This window comes from Thermobia domestica, chromosome 12 (assembly GCF_964235325.1).
Source record: "Thermobia domestica chromosome 12, izTheDome1.hap1.1, whole genome shotgun sequence".
Lineage (NCBI taxonomy): Eukaryota > Metazoa > Arthropoda > Insecta > Zygentoma > Lepismatidae > Thermobia > Thermobia domestica.
Genome location: NC_137465.1, coordinates 228701579 through 228716944, shown reverse-complemented (window position 1 = coordinate 228716944; position 15366 = coordinate 228701579). Strand labels below are relative to the sequence as shown.

General features: G+C 35.9%; 1 protein-coding gene across 1 annotated transcript in view; it reads right to left on the bottom strand.

The window, feature by feature from the left end:
* Positions 1–15366, bottom strand: part of LOC145667088 (condensin complex subunit 3-like) — a 151880-nt gene that overhangs the window by 74938 nt on the left and 61576 nt on the right. The window contains exons 13-16 of the mRNA XM_081734805.1: positions 14535–14639; positions 12580–12697; positions 10320–10465; positions 4838–4955 (exon numbers count right to left, since the gene is read on the bottom strand). Coding sequence (XP_081590931.1) covers positions 4838–4955; positions 10320–10465; positions 12580–12697; positions 14535–14639 — 487 coding nt within the window. The remainder of the gene's footprint in view (positions 1–4837; positions 4956–10319; positions 10466–12579; positions 12698–14534; positions 14640–15366) is intronic.

The window sequence follows — 15366 nt, the reverse complement described above, 5'->3', positions numbered from 1 at the left end:
CAGTATTTGTCAACAACATTTCGTACGTAAACCAAATTTAGCGAAGTACATTTAAATCTTTAAAAACAATTATTTAGAATATTGTTTAATAGTATCCACCTTTTTGTACTTTTTCACGGCTTTAAATACTTAATTACTACTACACTCTCAATATACTATTATAATAACGAAAATTTCCAAGTCTAACTAGTTTAAAACATAAACGCAAAGATTTTCAATTCATGATAAATAAATTGAATCGTCAGATTTAAGAAGGAAGTAAAGACCATAAAGTGGCAAAATGACTTTTCGTACTCTACACTGTCTCCAAGCCTCGCTCTACACACGAGTGGTATATTGCATAGTTCGCAAGACCCAGTACAAACTTGGTGGTTATTGAATGAAATCTCTACCACTTATACAGTGTTTTTCAATTTCTTTACATTTTGGTTGTTAGAATTAGTCCCTTCTTAAACCTGACTATTCAAATTTCATTAGTTTACCATGTAAATTCAACTAGGGATGGCGCTTTTCGAAAACTCGATTCGTGCATGAAAACAGGAACTTCATTTCCAGTTTCCAGTTCAGACGAATTCTGTATGAAAGATATGGAAGAAGAAAGTAAAATATTGCTCACAGTAATAAGCAGGGCCCGGATCTTGTTGACCTAAACTTTTCTAAAAAGTGACCTATAAAATGACACTAAAATTTCTGTAAAATGACCCTAAATTCACAAAAATTGACCTTAAAACTTGCGTATTTTAAAACGTTTACTTCGTTAAACATAGATTTTTTTTTTTTTTTTTTTTTTGAATATCTATTGGATTTTAACTATCATTTCTCAGTCATTTTCAAAAGTTTTGTTTCAGTTAGTTGCAGCCCATTGATCAAATGTTGTGTTCAATTCAGGGCCTAAAATTGAGTGGAATACTCCACACTTTGTGGAACTGTAGGAAAGGAGTGTGGAACTATAGTTCTTAAAGTGTGGAGTGGTATTAATGTGAAACCTTACTTTTCTCGGATTATGCATTTAAACGCGTTTAGTGTGTCAAACTAAGTCTTACTGATTCAATACATCCATTATGCAATGGGTTACTCAATTTCATATAACTGCCAGTATATGACATTAAGCCAGAGTTAATACGTATAGGTGTCTCCTAGATGGCAGGGAAAACCATTGCCAATTTTGAGGTAAATGACTTTTTTTTTAACTATATTTAGTTTTCAAACGTTTTCGGTTGCATTCACATAGTTTTAAAATATGCAACTAACTGCACGTTTATCTGTTGTTTCAATAGGACATTACACTTTTCCGATATAATGAAATGTGTTGTTTTGTAGATAAAAATAACACGATCTTCTGAATCCGTTATAGAAATATGTACTACCAGAGATAACACACATCAATAACTGCCAAAAAATTAGCCGAAGCACCGTATACTCTCAACAACCAGTCATAACCCAGGAAAGATTATCCGTTCGTATAAGTTTCATGGGGAAAATATCTCCCTAGCCAGTCCGGGTTAATTCTTTTGTCTATAGCAGCAAGCAAGCAAAAGAGTCTGTTTATCATCTCACTGTGGAGATGAAAGGACGTCCAGCCGTAGGCTGCTTTGTCCAGTGTAGGTACATTATTTGTTTGAATGAAAAGTTTGTGCAGTGAGCCAGCATGTCCCATAGAAACGACAGCCCGCAGAACGGGAGCCAGGTGTCCTGACCCGTTTGTCTCGTCAGTGGTGAGTTTTGTGTGGTGTTATTTAGCTACTGGAATGTTTTGCCTATCGAGGAAGGATGGAGGTTGTTTTTATGTTTTGATGTTTTTCTTTGAAATTAAGAGCTTTGGATTTTTTTAATATGTATTTTTTTTATTTATTTAATTATTTTTTTATATTATGTTTTTTATTATTATTATCGTTTTTTAATTGTTATATATATATATATATATATATATATATATATATATATATATATATATATATATATATATATGTTCCTTGTTTGCTGACCTGTGTTTTGATTTAATTTTTGTGTTTTTTGTTGTGTGGTGTTTATTTTGTTTTGTTTTTATATTCTAGTTATTCTTTGTGGTATGGTTTTATTGTTGTGTTCTTCTGTAACATGTGTGAGCTGTTTTATTTGTGTGAGTTCTTCTTTGTTGTCTGTGATTTTATTATGTTTGTGTTTTTCGTGTTCTTCTTTGTGGGTTGTTTTCGTGTGAGAGTTTGTCTTTTGTATCCAATGTGGTCATTTTGTATGTTAATGTATTTCGACTGGCGTCGATAGATCAGTGTTCGCTGTTTAGTGACGATGCATTGTTGTCTTTGGTAAAGTAATTTCATTACTTTAGAAACAATAACGAAAATGGAACAGAGGAAGGAAATAAAGAAACAAAAGGTAAGCCAATGTTCCTTTAGTTCGTCTTTATACCTGCAGACACGCCACCTGACACATGGTTCTCATCTAATTGATTTAACGGTACTTTGTGCCTACAGGCAGCATAGGGTATTCAATTTTCATGTTCCTGTGCGTTGGACATTAGGTCTATTTATTTTTATATGGAACACTGGAGTTCAAAGCCTCAGTAAAATTATACAGGGATCCCTTCAGGAATTTCTTAGTGTGGGCACACACTACTGACTAAATATTACCCGGTTTTGAGAAATTGCGCTCACAGTCAACAGTATGAACAGATACAGTAGGCAGTAGCCTATAACGCAGTAAATTTGAGCCAAGTTGGGCATGTTGGGGAAAAGAGTGCATGGTCTTGTCAGTGGAGAAGTACTTCACCAACTCGGAGTATTTTTATTTTTTTCACGTCTTAACGCGGCAATTTTAAGTGCGGGTAAGGTGCGGGGCGGCGTCCCGGCGATGTTAATTGCGGAAAACGACGCTCCACGTGGAGGGATCCCTGAAAATAGGTACGCCTACTAATATAAGAAACGTAACATCTGTTTCTTCGTCATTACTTTCCATCGTTTTGTGTATGCTGCAGTGATAATAGGGAGTAAATAGAATGCTGTAGACTAGTCCCCTGTATCGCTTTTATAAACCTATAATATATATATTGTTACATGCTTTTAATGGTTTTACTTCAAGAAATGCCAACTACTGTGCTTTTACAGGCTGAAAACAAGATATGTCGATGTGAGTGCAAAAACACATAAGTGAAAAATTACTAAAATCTATATGATAACAGTTAAAAATCTGAATTTTTGACTGTGCAAACAGTGTAATACCTGTCAAATGTGAAAACCGATTCCTAAGTCGTCAAACAGAAAATCACATTTCCCCCTTTAAAAAAGCAAGAAATAAGCTACTTTTTGACTATGTGCACGTCACGGGAGCTGTGCGAGGGTTTTGACAGCATTGGCAGGGCTTAACTTTTGAATCAGTTTTACCTCTTTAATACGGTGACCATAATATGGTAATTGGTAAATCACAATAAGTTCATAAGGTTGAACAGTATTTGTCAGTTCCCAATCCCATATCAATGATAGAATTATGCGGAATTTACAATGTTTATAGTGAAATACTTATATCTGGTAGAGCCAAACGTCAGCTACGTCTAGTTTATTTTACCCAGAGTTGGTAGGAAGTCAAAGGAACAGCCCTGGTATAACGGTGTATTTGCTTAAGCAGAAAACAGATTGAGACAGCGTGATGCTCACGAAAAAAATGACAGTGAAATTCTTATGTAAGAAAAAGTCACTTTTTTCTTCAGTGTGACTATTTTTTTACCGGTTTGTTTCCTGTATTTTATGGTTTAATACAATACGATTAAATATGTATCCTAATGTGCCTTTAATTTTGTTTGCTCTGGATGCCAAAATTTTCCTACATAATAATAATAATAATAATAATAATAATAATAATAATAATAATAATAATAATATTTTGGTCGCAGGTAAACATCATGTACTGGACAGAACACTGATTATGTGTCAAAACAAATGCTGACTAAACTAGTTTTTCTATACTATATAAAATTTTTACCAGTGTGGAGCTGTGATTTCGTTGAATTTTAGGCCCTGGTTCAATTCAGTCCATTGTACGGTATTGTACGTACTGAAAGTGTCAATTCACTCCCGAGTTGAAACTAGGAAGTACACTTAAAGAATAAAAGTTCGCAAGTGTAGACTGTATACACGAGAATAATAGATAAAAAGAAGTTTAAAATCTTTGAACGCCTTCTAATTTATTTTTAGTTATTCGCCTGATCATATCCTTTGTGGTCAACAACCCGAAAACATCTATTTGACCACCTACCAACCCCCAACCCTCGTCAACCAGCTACAGTTTAGTGTTCATTAGCTTGTTAGGAAAGCAGTTTTTCCACCCCAAAAGTCAGGAAGCAGGAAAAGAGATCATTTAACTTCGTGTTTTTCAAATCCGTAAAAGTCTTCAGTTTAAGATTTCTTTATGCAGAAGAAAAAGAATAAAAAGACCGTAAGTGATCTAAAAGTTACCTTAAAATATTAAAAAATGACCTGAAACTTCAAAACGTCAAAAGGTGACCAAATGTTGACCCTAAAAAGACATATTTTTAGAACCTAGAGTTGATGAACAGCGTTTATATTTCAACTTGTCTTGTCCTATGCGTAACAGTAAAAAGTTGACTTTTCAACAAGATCCGGGCCCTGATAATAAGTGCTGGCATTGCTAATTGTATAGACGCAATTTAAGTAAGCCATTAATATTTATCATTTTCAACCCTATAGTGTACTCTGTATTCATTATTAGGAAGAGATAATGGGTACTATTATATCCAATATTATAAATCATACATACAAGAATGTTATTCTTTCGAAATTATAATTTGTACATATCGATAAACAAAATATTGAAACTGTCTTCTTACCTGTAGTTGGATTGAACCACATCAGGATCAAGCGGGAGACAAGAATTGACGACGAAATATGAGACGCCATTAACAATTTACACAGACCTTCTACAGCTGTGTTTCTAACGTTACTCGACTGTAATAACGAAAACAGATACATTAGACTTTCTTTCAGAGATTAGAGTAAACACTGACATACTCATATATTCGGAGAAAGGAAGAAAGAAAAGAACAAGAGCAGTATCGCAATTATAAATGACAAACGTCTCGGTGTGTCATGTTATTCCTAATAATAAATAGTCAACTAATAGGTGTCGTTACCTGCCGGAATTACCGTAATAAACGTCACTAGCGTGCAGGTAACTTGTGCATAATGTTAATGTTTTGCTTTGTTGTTCAAGTCAAGGTGCGTGACAATTGAAGAAATAGAAAAATTTGAACAAAGAACCGCCATTAAGTACCTTCAGAGGAAGGGATTAGCACCCAAGGAGATTCGTGAAGACATGGTGAATGTACTAGCGTGGTGGCATCTCTACATACCAAATCATCAAGAACTGGTAACATGACTTCCGGTGCGACGAAGAGAGCTGTGAACATGCATCAGGTGCAGGACCGCCAGTGACAGTGTGCACACCAGAAAACATTAATACGGTTCACGATCTGATAGTGGCTGACAGATGACTTACTATGCGGAGGTAAGCTGAGATTACTAGTTTGTCATTCGGTTCAATAGACACAATTTTACACCAACACTTGGAGGTGCATAAAGTATCAGCCTGATGGGTAGAACGAATGTTAACCATTGGTCAAAAGCGTGAACGAGTCCATTGATCAAAGACAAATTTGGCTTAAGGAACACCCAGGTAGTTTTCCTGCAAGGGTGTGACCGCAGACGGAACCTGAGTACACCATTACGATCCAGAATCCAAGCAACGAAGTATGCAGTGACGGCAACACGATTCTCTATCATCCAAGAAATTCAAGACAATGCAAACAGCTGGCAAGCTTATGGCCACACTTTCTGGAATAGTAAGGACGTACTGTTCATTGATTATCTCTAGAGAAAAAAAGACCATTACAGGTTACTATTATTCATAATTGATTCCAAAAGTTAGGGAGGCAATCAAGGAGAAACGCAGAGGGATGCTACACAGGAAAGTACTGCTGCCGGTTTGAAATATTTGAGTACCCTCTCTACTCTCCAGATCTTGCCCCAAGTGACTTTTACTTGTTCCCCAAGCTTAAGCAGCACCTGTGAGGAACAAAACGATGAGCATGTTATGCAGACTGTCGACGGCCATCAAGATTTTTTTTGAAACTGGTATTCGTGCTCTAGAACATAAGTGGGAGAAGTGCATTACAGTGAGGGGCCTTGTGTGGAAAAGTGACAGATGTCAGGGACAATAATTATTGAATAACCCTCGTACATGCCATATGATGGAACTCTTTATAGTTTTTCGAAATGTTTTTTCCTAGAGTCACCCCTAAATAACATCTATTAAAATTGAAACATACTTAAATCACCTTTTCAGAGACGAAAACAAGTAACTCTTCCCATTTCGTGGAAATTATTAGAAAAAATATTAATTTTCCCAATTCGCCTTTAAATGGATATTTTCAAGTTCATCGAGACGTGAATTTGTTTCTCGCACCTAAAACTGTACATTTAACCTCTTTGAGAGAGAGAGAGAAACCGTTAGCCAACAGGAAAATAAATTTTCTCTACTTTTCCTTTGAATATTTTTTTTAAGTGAAAATCTTGCGAAATCCCTTTCACGCACACGAAAATGATAAATTCTTTACACATAATAGATATTGTTAGTCAATATAATCATATCAAGCCCGCATTTTGTTGAGGTCAATGTTTTTGTTCTACTTCACCTTTACATTACACACATTAAATTCGTGTATGTGAATGGTAGATTCGTAATCTGTAAAACAAAACCCTACAACATTCAATTTAGTGTTTGTGTCAAGTGGTTCAAAACAGCTGTAAAATTCATGACATTCGCACATGTACTTCCGAAAGCTTTTTTATTTGGTTGGTTGGTTCATGTCCCATGAGTACGCCCTGTACGCTAAGTGAGATGGATGATTAATAAATGTGAATTATGAAATACTTGATAGAATAAGAATATGGAAAACGGGAGACGCCCCCCCCCCCAAAAAAAAAATATATCCATGGATACGATGCTGCCCAACACACCCTTACTTGGTCTGGAACTGAGCCAGGAATCCCTCGTACTAAAGGTGAGCGTTCAAGCTAGAGAAGTATGTTTTCTTTTTGGTACTTCGTATTCTAACCGGCAAACGGATGACAAGAAATGTTTCACGCTCGTCTCTCTAATCTAGTTGATAGAGCGCGTGCACTTGGTGCATAAGGTCTCGATGGGAGAAAATTGAATGCACTATAAATGTTCAGATAGCGCTTCGGTGAAAACTGTAGGTCTGGTTTCTATAGTTTTGCTGCCAAAGGATAAACACATACGAAATCAAACAATTAACGATGTGCACATTGAAACCCAAAACAAACAAAGTAAGAATGTTTGAAGATGAAAACATACGCCCGTGTTTGTGCGAAAGTCACGAACTGGGAATAAGAGAATGATGCGTGCGGGAGTGCTGGAAATACTAACGACAGTCACAGCGAAGACATGGTATACCCAGTATGACATACGATTTCTCACCTAGACAAAGCTTCTATACCGTTGCGAAGTCTACAACTATTATCTACCAAATAGTGGGCTCTGGGTGATGGTGCACCCTCCCTACAATCCAGATTTTGCTCCATGTGACCTACGCTGTTCTCTATTTGAAGAACTGGAAACAAGAGACGTGTTTCTCCGACGAACACTTTCTAAGGACATACGATGATTAACATTAAGATAACGAGGAAGCGTTTAGTTCGCAAACTGATTTTCAAGAATGCAAAAGCACATAGAACGTAATGGACATTGTTCAGACAAATTTTGAAAATTAAAGCCTTATTGCAAAATTTCCCTACGGAGCAATCATATATATATTAAACCAAGTGCACTATAATCATTTTCGCTAAAAGTTTTATCAGATAGAAAGAAGTTCGAAGGTAAAAAAATTCAGAAAACTAGGTGTATAATGTCCATATAATTGTAATTTTTCAATATGCTTTTAAATATGGCGCCCAACTGGACATTTCAAAGCTATTATATACGTATTAAAACTTGCTATTTCCTTAGACTATTGAAACAATTTCCTTAAAATTAATCTAATGACTACCCATAGCAGAAACTTTGTACAAAAAATTTGGGATTTTTGGGATCACCCCTTACCCTGCCGCATCCGCCTTGAAAATTTAAAATTTTGGTAAAACGGCAACCTGCTTAACTCTACAGTAACATCGTCTATGACGGCTTCTGGCAGTCTATAATAGGAGGCAAGAAATGTTCAGAGCACAAACTTAGTCTCATTGGTATTAGGAAATGTTTTTAGAATACCCTAAATGTGCAGCTCTCTGCTTGTTTTGCGATCGGGACAAACGCAAAACAACCCAGAGCTCACGACGAGGCCGTGGCTACACTGCGTGCTCCACCCACCTACCCACGTAACTATATGTGTCTCTGTTTATCAAGACAGCTTTTAGTTGTAATTTCTGCATATGATAACGTCCTGGTAATAGGAGGATCTGTTACAATCGGTCACAAACCAGGCGATCATCCGCTTCAAATTTTACAAGGGAACAACACATCTACGAATCTTTTTCGGGTTTTTTGCAGAGTTTCCTTGATACGTTTCCAAGCTAAACCCTTATTTCACTGCTGAGGTCAGAAATCATCGCTAGAAGCAAATTTTCGAGATGCACAGAGAATCCATTTGTTTGAATGTCAGTGTGGACTATCTTTCTTGTATTCATGGGTAAAAACTTTGAGGAGCAGATGATATTCCATAGATATATGGCTCCTTTTGTGCATGAGGACTGTTGACGAATTCCAAACCATACCAGCGGGTAGACACGAATGACATATTCTGCAAGAAGTTTAAGATTGCTGCTTGGGTTGAGGGTGCTGACGTAAAGTCGTAGTATTCTGCAAGCAAGTGTTAGCCACCGTGACTGCACTACGGGATTTGGTTTCTTACTGTCTAGATCTGAGGGACATATTCCTGATGACACAGCATGGTAGATTTCGAATAGAAACTTCTGAGTACTCATCTGAGATCTGCATCTCCTTTACCCATACTACTGTAATTGGGTGAAACTTCACAGTTTTTCTCTCGTTGAAGTGTCCCATGAGTCCCGAGGTGTTTGGCCCTGTTGTTATACCATCCAGGATATTCATCAGATGTTTTAACGTTAATTCGTTTGTATACAGCAGGCAAACAGTGCTGAACTTCTTTATTTGTTTTCTTTTTTGAGACACTACAACACCATTCATTACTCCAATATTTACTGCTGTCCCGTGGCACCCAACAGCCACCAATTGAGACAAACCAACTTCACTGTTTTCTAAAAACTTCATTAGTGGTTTGGCTATTTCACTTACTTCATTTGACTTAGGGGTAATGTGTCCTAAATAACGTGATCCCGGTTCCTCCAAAATGGTTACATATTTTTTACCTCCCATCTCCTGACACAATGTCTTGTCCTTTCGTCCGTCAAAATATATACTCTTAATCTTTCGTCCTTTAAGATTGTCTTCTTCTTGCAAAGATTTGCATAATTTCCTTTTTTCTCTAATAATTTTGCATTTGTCTGTAATAAGGACGCCGCTGTCTCCAGTTCCGTATCCAATGTCTTTTAAAACAGATGACGCGATTAATCTACTTCATGTGTTGAAGTTCCAGTTCAATAAGCAGCGGAAGCGGTGCAAGGGAGAGATATTCGTGTCTGGTGTTGACCTTTATTTGAAGATAAGGGCTCAAAATATGAAGAACATGTACTGTCAGTTTCGACCCTTTCACGAGACGAATCTTCAGAAGATGATAGAGCTTCCCTTACTCGTGTCAGGATTCCTGAAGGGCCAGACTCGTGAAGATCCGTTGCACTTATTTTCAATTTAGCTTCTCTTGTTTTCTTCTTGCGAGCAAGACTAATTTTATATTCTACTTGGCAGATGACCATTTGCTTGTTTCTTCAAACGCAATAGGCATCATGTCTTTAGGAATACGTCTTTACTAACTCACTATTTATACATTTAGGGTATTCTAAAAACATTTCCTATTGCCAATGAGACTAAGTTTATGCTCTGAACATTTCTTGCCTTCTATTACAGACTACCAGAAGCCGTCACAGACAATGTTACTGTAGAGTTAAGCGGGTTGCCGTTTTACCAACATCTTAAATTTTCAAGAAAATGCGGCAGGGTAAGGGGTGATTTTTTTTTTTTTTTTTTTGTGCAAAGTCTTAATCAACTTTTGCGCACTACCCATTTTCAAATTTCGAAAAAAAAAAAAAAAGAAGTTTTTTCGATCCACCCTAGTATACAGTATATTCCCTATATCAATGTGCTTAAAAATATTAACTTACCGGGTTATCTAGCAAAGCTGTCAATATTGCGATCAGACTTGTATCCTTCTTTGTATTATTAGAGTCGGAGCGTACTTTAGTGTTATTACTTCTATTAGGTGAATTGTCATAGGGCCAAACATCATCATTCTCAGATGATGGTTTATCTGGAAGTATAAAGTTTAGTAAATAGTACTAAAAAATCATGGTTCAAAGTTAGCATTTACACCAAGTCTGGCCGTATATTGACCAGAAGGGGGCAGCCAAGCCGAGAAGCCTCGTGCTGCATTGTTTACCCGTGAACAAGCTAGAGAAAGGCCTTTTCCACATTAATTGTGACATACGGTCAATGCACTCGGGGTTCACTCTCCACATTCTTCTCTGTCTCCTTCTGTCTCAATTGGCTGCTCTGATCAATCAGCAGTTACGCTTAGTGTGGTACTCTGGTTCGTTATCCGGTACAATATAGTGGCTTAGATCCAATACCATACATCTCATATAACTTCGATGCCGAAAAAACTAAATAATATTTTAAAAAATCACACATATGATAAAATATTTAATGTTATCGCCGTTAATGTAAACGACCCTGTTTAATTTTTGTAGAATAACGTTTTCTACTCATCACTGTAAGATAACCGAAAAGCTTTATATCAATAAGCTTTTTCAAAGTTGTTCTACTACCTAAAATGAATTACGATATTGATAACTTCCTATTGTGATGTAACATCAAATTTCATAAGGTAATATTAAGTCTTTCACTAAAAATAAATTATGATTTCAAATATATGACTGGTAAAACTGATCATGCAATAGCGACAAAATTCATGGAGATCATGGTAGCTCAATGGTAGTATGGCGCTCACCTCTGGTGCGTGTGATTTCTCGCGGTTCTCTCGTTTCCTTCCACTTTCTTCATTCCACCACTATCATCAATCTAATCATCACCTCCTTTTGCCTTGGTGCATCACCTAGGACGTTAAACTCAAAAAAGAACGAATCACGCTTTTCTTAATTACATAGTTATATTGTGGAAACGAAAAATTATTTTTCTTTTCTTTACTTTCTACCAATTTAACCAGATGGGATTTAACCAATCTGTCCAGAGAATATATCCTGGGATGGATACAGTAGCTTCTCAATGTTAATATTACAAAGTTATGCCTTTGCTTTCTCGTCCATTTGATTCTAATTTATTGTCCCTTTCAGTACCGAGGCTACATGAGACGTAGAACTACGGCTTAATGTGGGATTCGAACCACACGAGCTCCCGCCGGAAATCGAACCCGGGTCTCCCACGTCAAAAGGTGCCTAAGCTATCCATATAACCACGAGGAATTTCACCGTGCATTTCTTGTTGAGTAAAACTGAGAAGCTACCTAAATTAAAAGGTAACGAACTTCTGTCTCAAAAAAACAGTGAAATTTATAGAAGTCTACATAGCTGACCACACATCATCAAGTCCAGTACATAAGTTCTTACATATTGTAGGTTTTTTTTTTCTTTTAAATATGCATGATTTATTAGCAGTCATATCAGTTAACATTTTATCTATTTCCAGACTAAAGTAATGCATGAAACGACGAAGTCGGCTGTTTTAGGTCCAAATAATCTACTATGAGGGTAAAAAATGAAATCTTACAGCTTTACGTCCCACGGTTATGCCAGCTAGGTTAAAGGAGACCGTGATGATGAGAAATGAATGGAATGAATTAAGGGGAAGGAAACGGGAGAACCCTGAGAAAACCCACGCACACGGTGTTTGTCCACCTAAGTATGAGGGTAAATAGAAGATACTGAGAACAAAAGTTAATCTCCCTACATTACACAATATTTGAGAGACAAAGCTAAAAATCCATTATTTATTAGAAAAAAAATACCTCTTAATAAGTTGCGAAAAGAAATTCGTCATAACAAAAATATACCGATGTTTCTAACCAATATTCACTAGTTTCAAAAAAATATAATGTTGATAATAGCACATGATACACTGCAAGAATTATCAGAAAACATTAAAAGAAAATTTAAAACGGAAATTTGATAACCTGGGAATAGGGAGCAAACATTTATAATTGTTCCGGATACATAAAAGAACCAACATCAGAAATATTCATGTAACGTCTTCTCAATGTGAAGAAAAATCTCTAGTGAAACAGCTTTTCATTTCATACTAGGAACGTAATCTCACTGATCGTTCTTCACCCAAACATTTTTAACAAATAAACAATGACGGAAGCAGCTAAAATTATATGTATTTTACCGTTATGACACATATTCTTACCTGTTTTGTTCTCTGCTGCTTCTTCATTTTGAAAGGGTGTCAATCCGTGGACAAGCAATAAATCAAATATAGCTCTAAGAACTGTCACCTGAATATTCTCATGGGAATTTTGGGCAAGCTAAAAATAGAAAATAAATATTTATAAATAATAATAATTAAAAAAAAACACATACACACACACACATCTTCCTCCCTCTAAGTGCTTCAAAGAGGATTTAATTGCTGCACTAAATGAAAACAAATTAAACAGAGTTCACAAATGTAACAAAATTTATTTTGAAAATCACTCACTATAAAAGGAAAAGATATGAAAAAGTGATTGAAAGCTAAGAACATTATTCAATGTGAATACTTGTTTATTTAATCAGAAAAAATCATCATGGGACATAAAAGTTTAGTTCGGAACTAATGCAAAAATACCACATATTACAATCTTCATATCTTCAGAAGAAGTACAATTTCATATTTTAGAAACAGTTTGTTGTTATTTTTCGTTTTCTTTTCCACTGTTCCTTATTCACGCATTAATGACAGCAAATTAAAGATCTGGCCAAACGATTGCAGTGTCTGATAACAATTGCAGTCTATTGCTGTTGGAATGTGACAAGTGGAGGGGGCATGGTAGTGCGTCTTCAGTTCTTGAAATTTTGACTGATAAACACAAACGAAGATGTTTATTTCAAGAAATAACCAGGTATGGGTAATTATTGAGAGTTGTCGGCACACAGCTACCGTTAGTGTGCATTTCAGTGCTTCAAGGTGCCAAAATCAGGCCTTTTTAGGAAAGGGAAAAATTGTGAGTTTAGGTGTAATATGTTTTCAACAGATGATTCAGTATTGTTTTGCAAATTATGTGAAACAATGGTTTCCGCTGAGAAACGTTATTTTGTCTTACCGAACTGCAAAACACAAATCTGCAAGGACACTCAAAATCAATTGGTGAAAAGGTTCAGAATCTTCTTGGAACATTTACGAATCCTACTTCGCGCACTAACAATTCTGTGAATGATCTATGTGAAGCTCTAATTAACGTGAACCTTTCTTTATGGAAGTTAGAAAATGTTACCTCGGGAAATCACAAAACAAAAAAATGCAAGTGTTCCCAAATGCTCCGTCTTTGAGAAAGACTTATTTTGATAGCGCGTAAAATAGAACTATTGATAATATCCGTGACAAAAATATATGTATTTCAACTGATGAAACATGTGATATTCTAGGCCGTTCCACTGCTAATGTTGTAACTGCAACTTTGGAAGGAGGAGAAGAAACACAAACATATTGGACTGCATCAAAAGTTCTGGAAAAAGTACATGGTACAGTTAACTACATAACTTTAAAAAAAAATCGTTGACTTTTTTGTGGCCAGAATGCCTAAACCACTTCTTTTTGTTACAAACGGAACTTCCTACGTGAGAAGTTAAAGGAAAGTCCTTAAACTTTTATTCCCAAGTGAGCTACATGTCACCTATCTGACACACGCATTACATAGAATTGCAGAGGAAGTACATTCTCATTTTCCCGACGTTGATCATATCTTGTTAAACGTTAAAAAAGGTACTTCCGAATTATTATGTATCATTTATTTCTTTGTTTACTTGATTCCACATCTTGGCTTATATATTACTTGTTTCATAAATTTGCAATTTAGTACTCATTCCAACTACACAATCAAAAAACACCAGGCAATAACACTACAAAGAAAAGATAAATTAAAGGTTCGTGCCTATTTTGCATAACTTGTAATTATCTCGCAATACTCAATCTGAAGTGCTTAAAAATATGACACTTTTTTTCTGCCATTATTTGTTCCTATACTTCGAATCACTGAATCATATTTTCGAGACAACAAACGCAGCCTGAAAACGGGACAAATCAGTTTGTGTTTATTTCATCCCATTTATAAACATGTGATTTTTATGTTAACTTTTCTAAATATTTACAATAAGCAAACTAACCTGATAAAAGAATACCAGTATGTTTTCCTTTGCAAGTCCTACGTTCAGAGTACACAGCAATCCTAAAGCACACAAAGCTAAATTCTTCACTGCAGGATCGTTCACCTACAAAATATTTTAAAAATAAATAAACTTTAAAATTGTGTTTAGGGCTCTCAAGATATACATTTTCTTTTATTACCATATGAAAGAGTACTAAATAATAATGAGAATTTGCAATCTCATTTATTCAAACAACTTAACTCTTACTTATTTACGCAAAACTAATAGCCTATAATTGTACGTCAGTGCTTCTCAAACTTGAGGGCATTAATACCTATCGGGAGGGGGGGAAGCTACCGATACAAATAAACCATGCAATTATGAATAACACATCACTTGTAGTGATGTAATGATGTAATGTAATGTAGGTTTAGCAAGCTACAGACGCTACATACCGTATTTGCGCGAATATAGGCCGCACCTAAACTTTTGACACGAGATTATAGAAAAAAGTAAATCTTCAATATATGCCGCACTACTAAATTTACGGGAAAGTTGTGTGTTGCAGCTTTGGATGTGTGTATCAGTCATCCATTCAAAGCTAGTGTAAGGCAACTCTATTCAACGAATCAACTTCGACGCCAGGAGGCAATTAGCAACGTGCATCTGAGTCAGAAGTGTCCCGTTGGATTTTGGCTGCTTGGCGGTCGATAACGAAAGAACTAGTCATAAAAAGTGAAGAAAGAAAAAAAAAATATTTTGATGGTACTGAAGATGACCTTTTTTTGTGATAGTGACTCTGAACAGCATTCTGGATCGTCTAACGAGTGAAGAATCAGATGCTGAGATG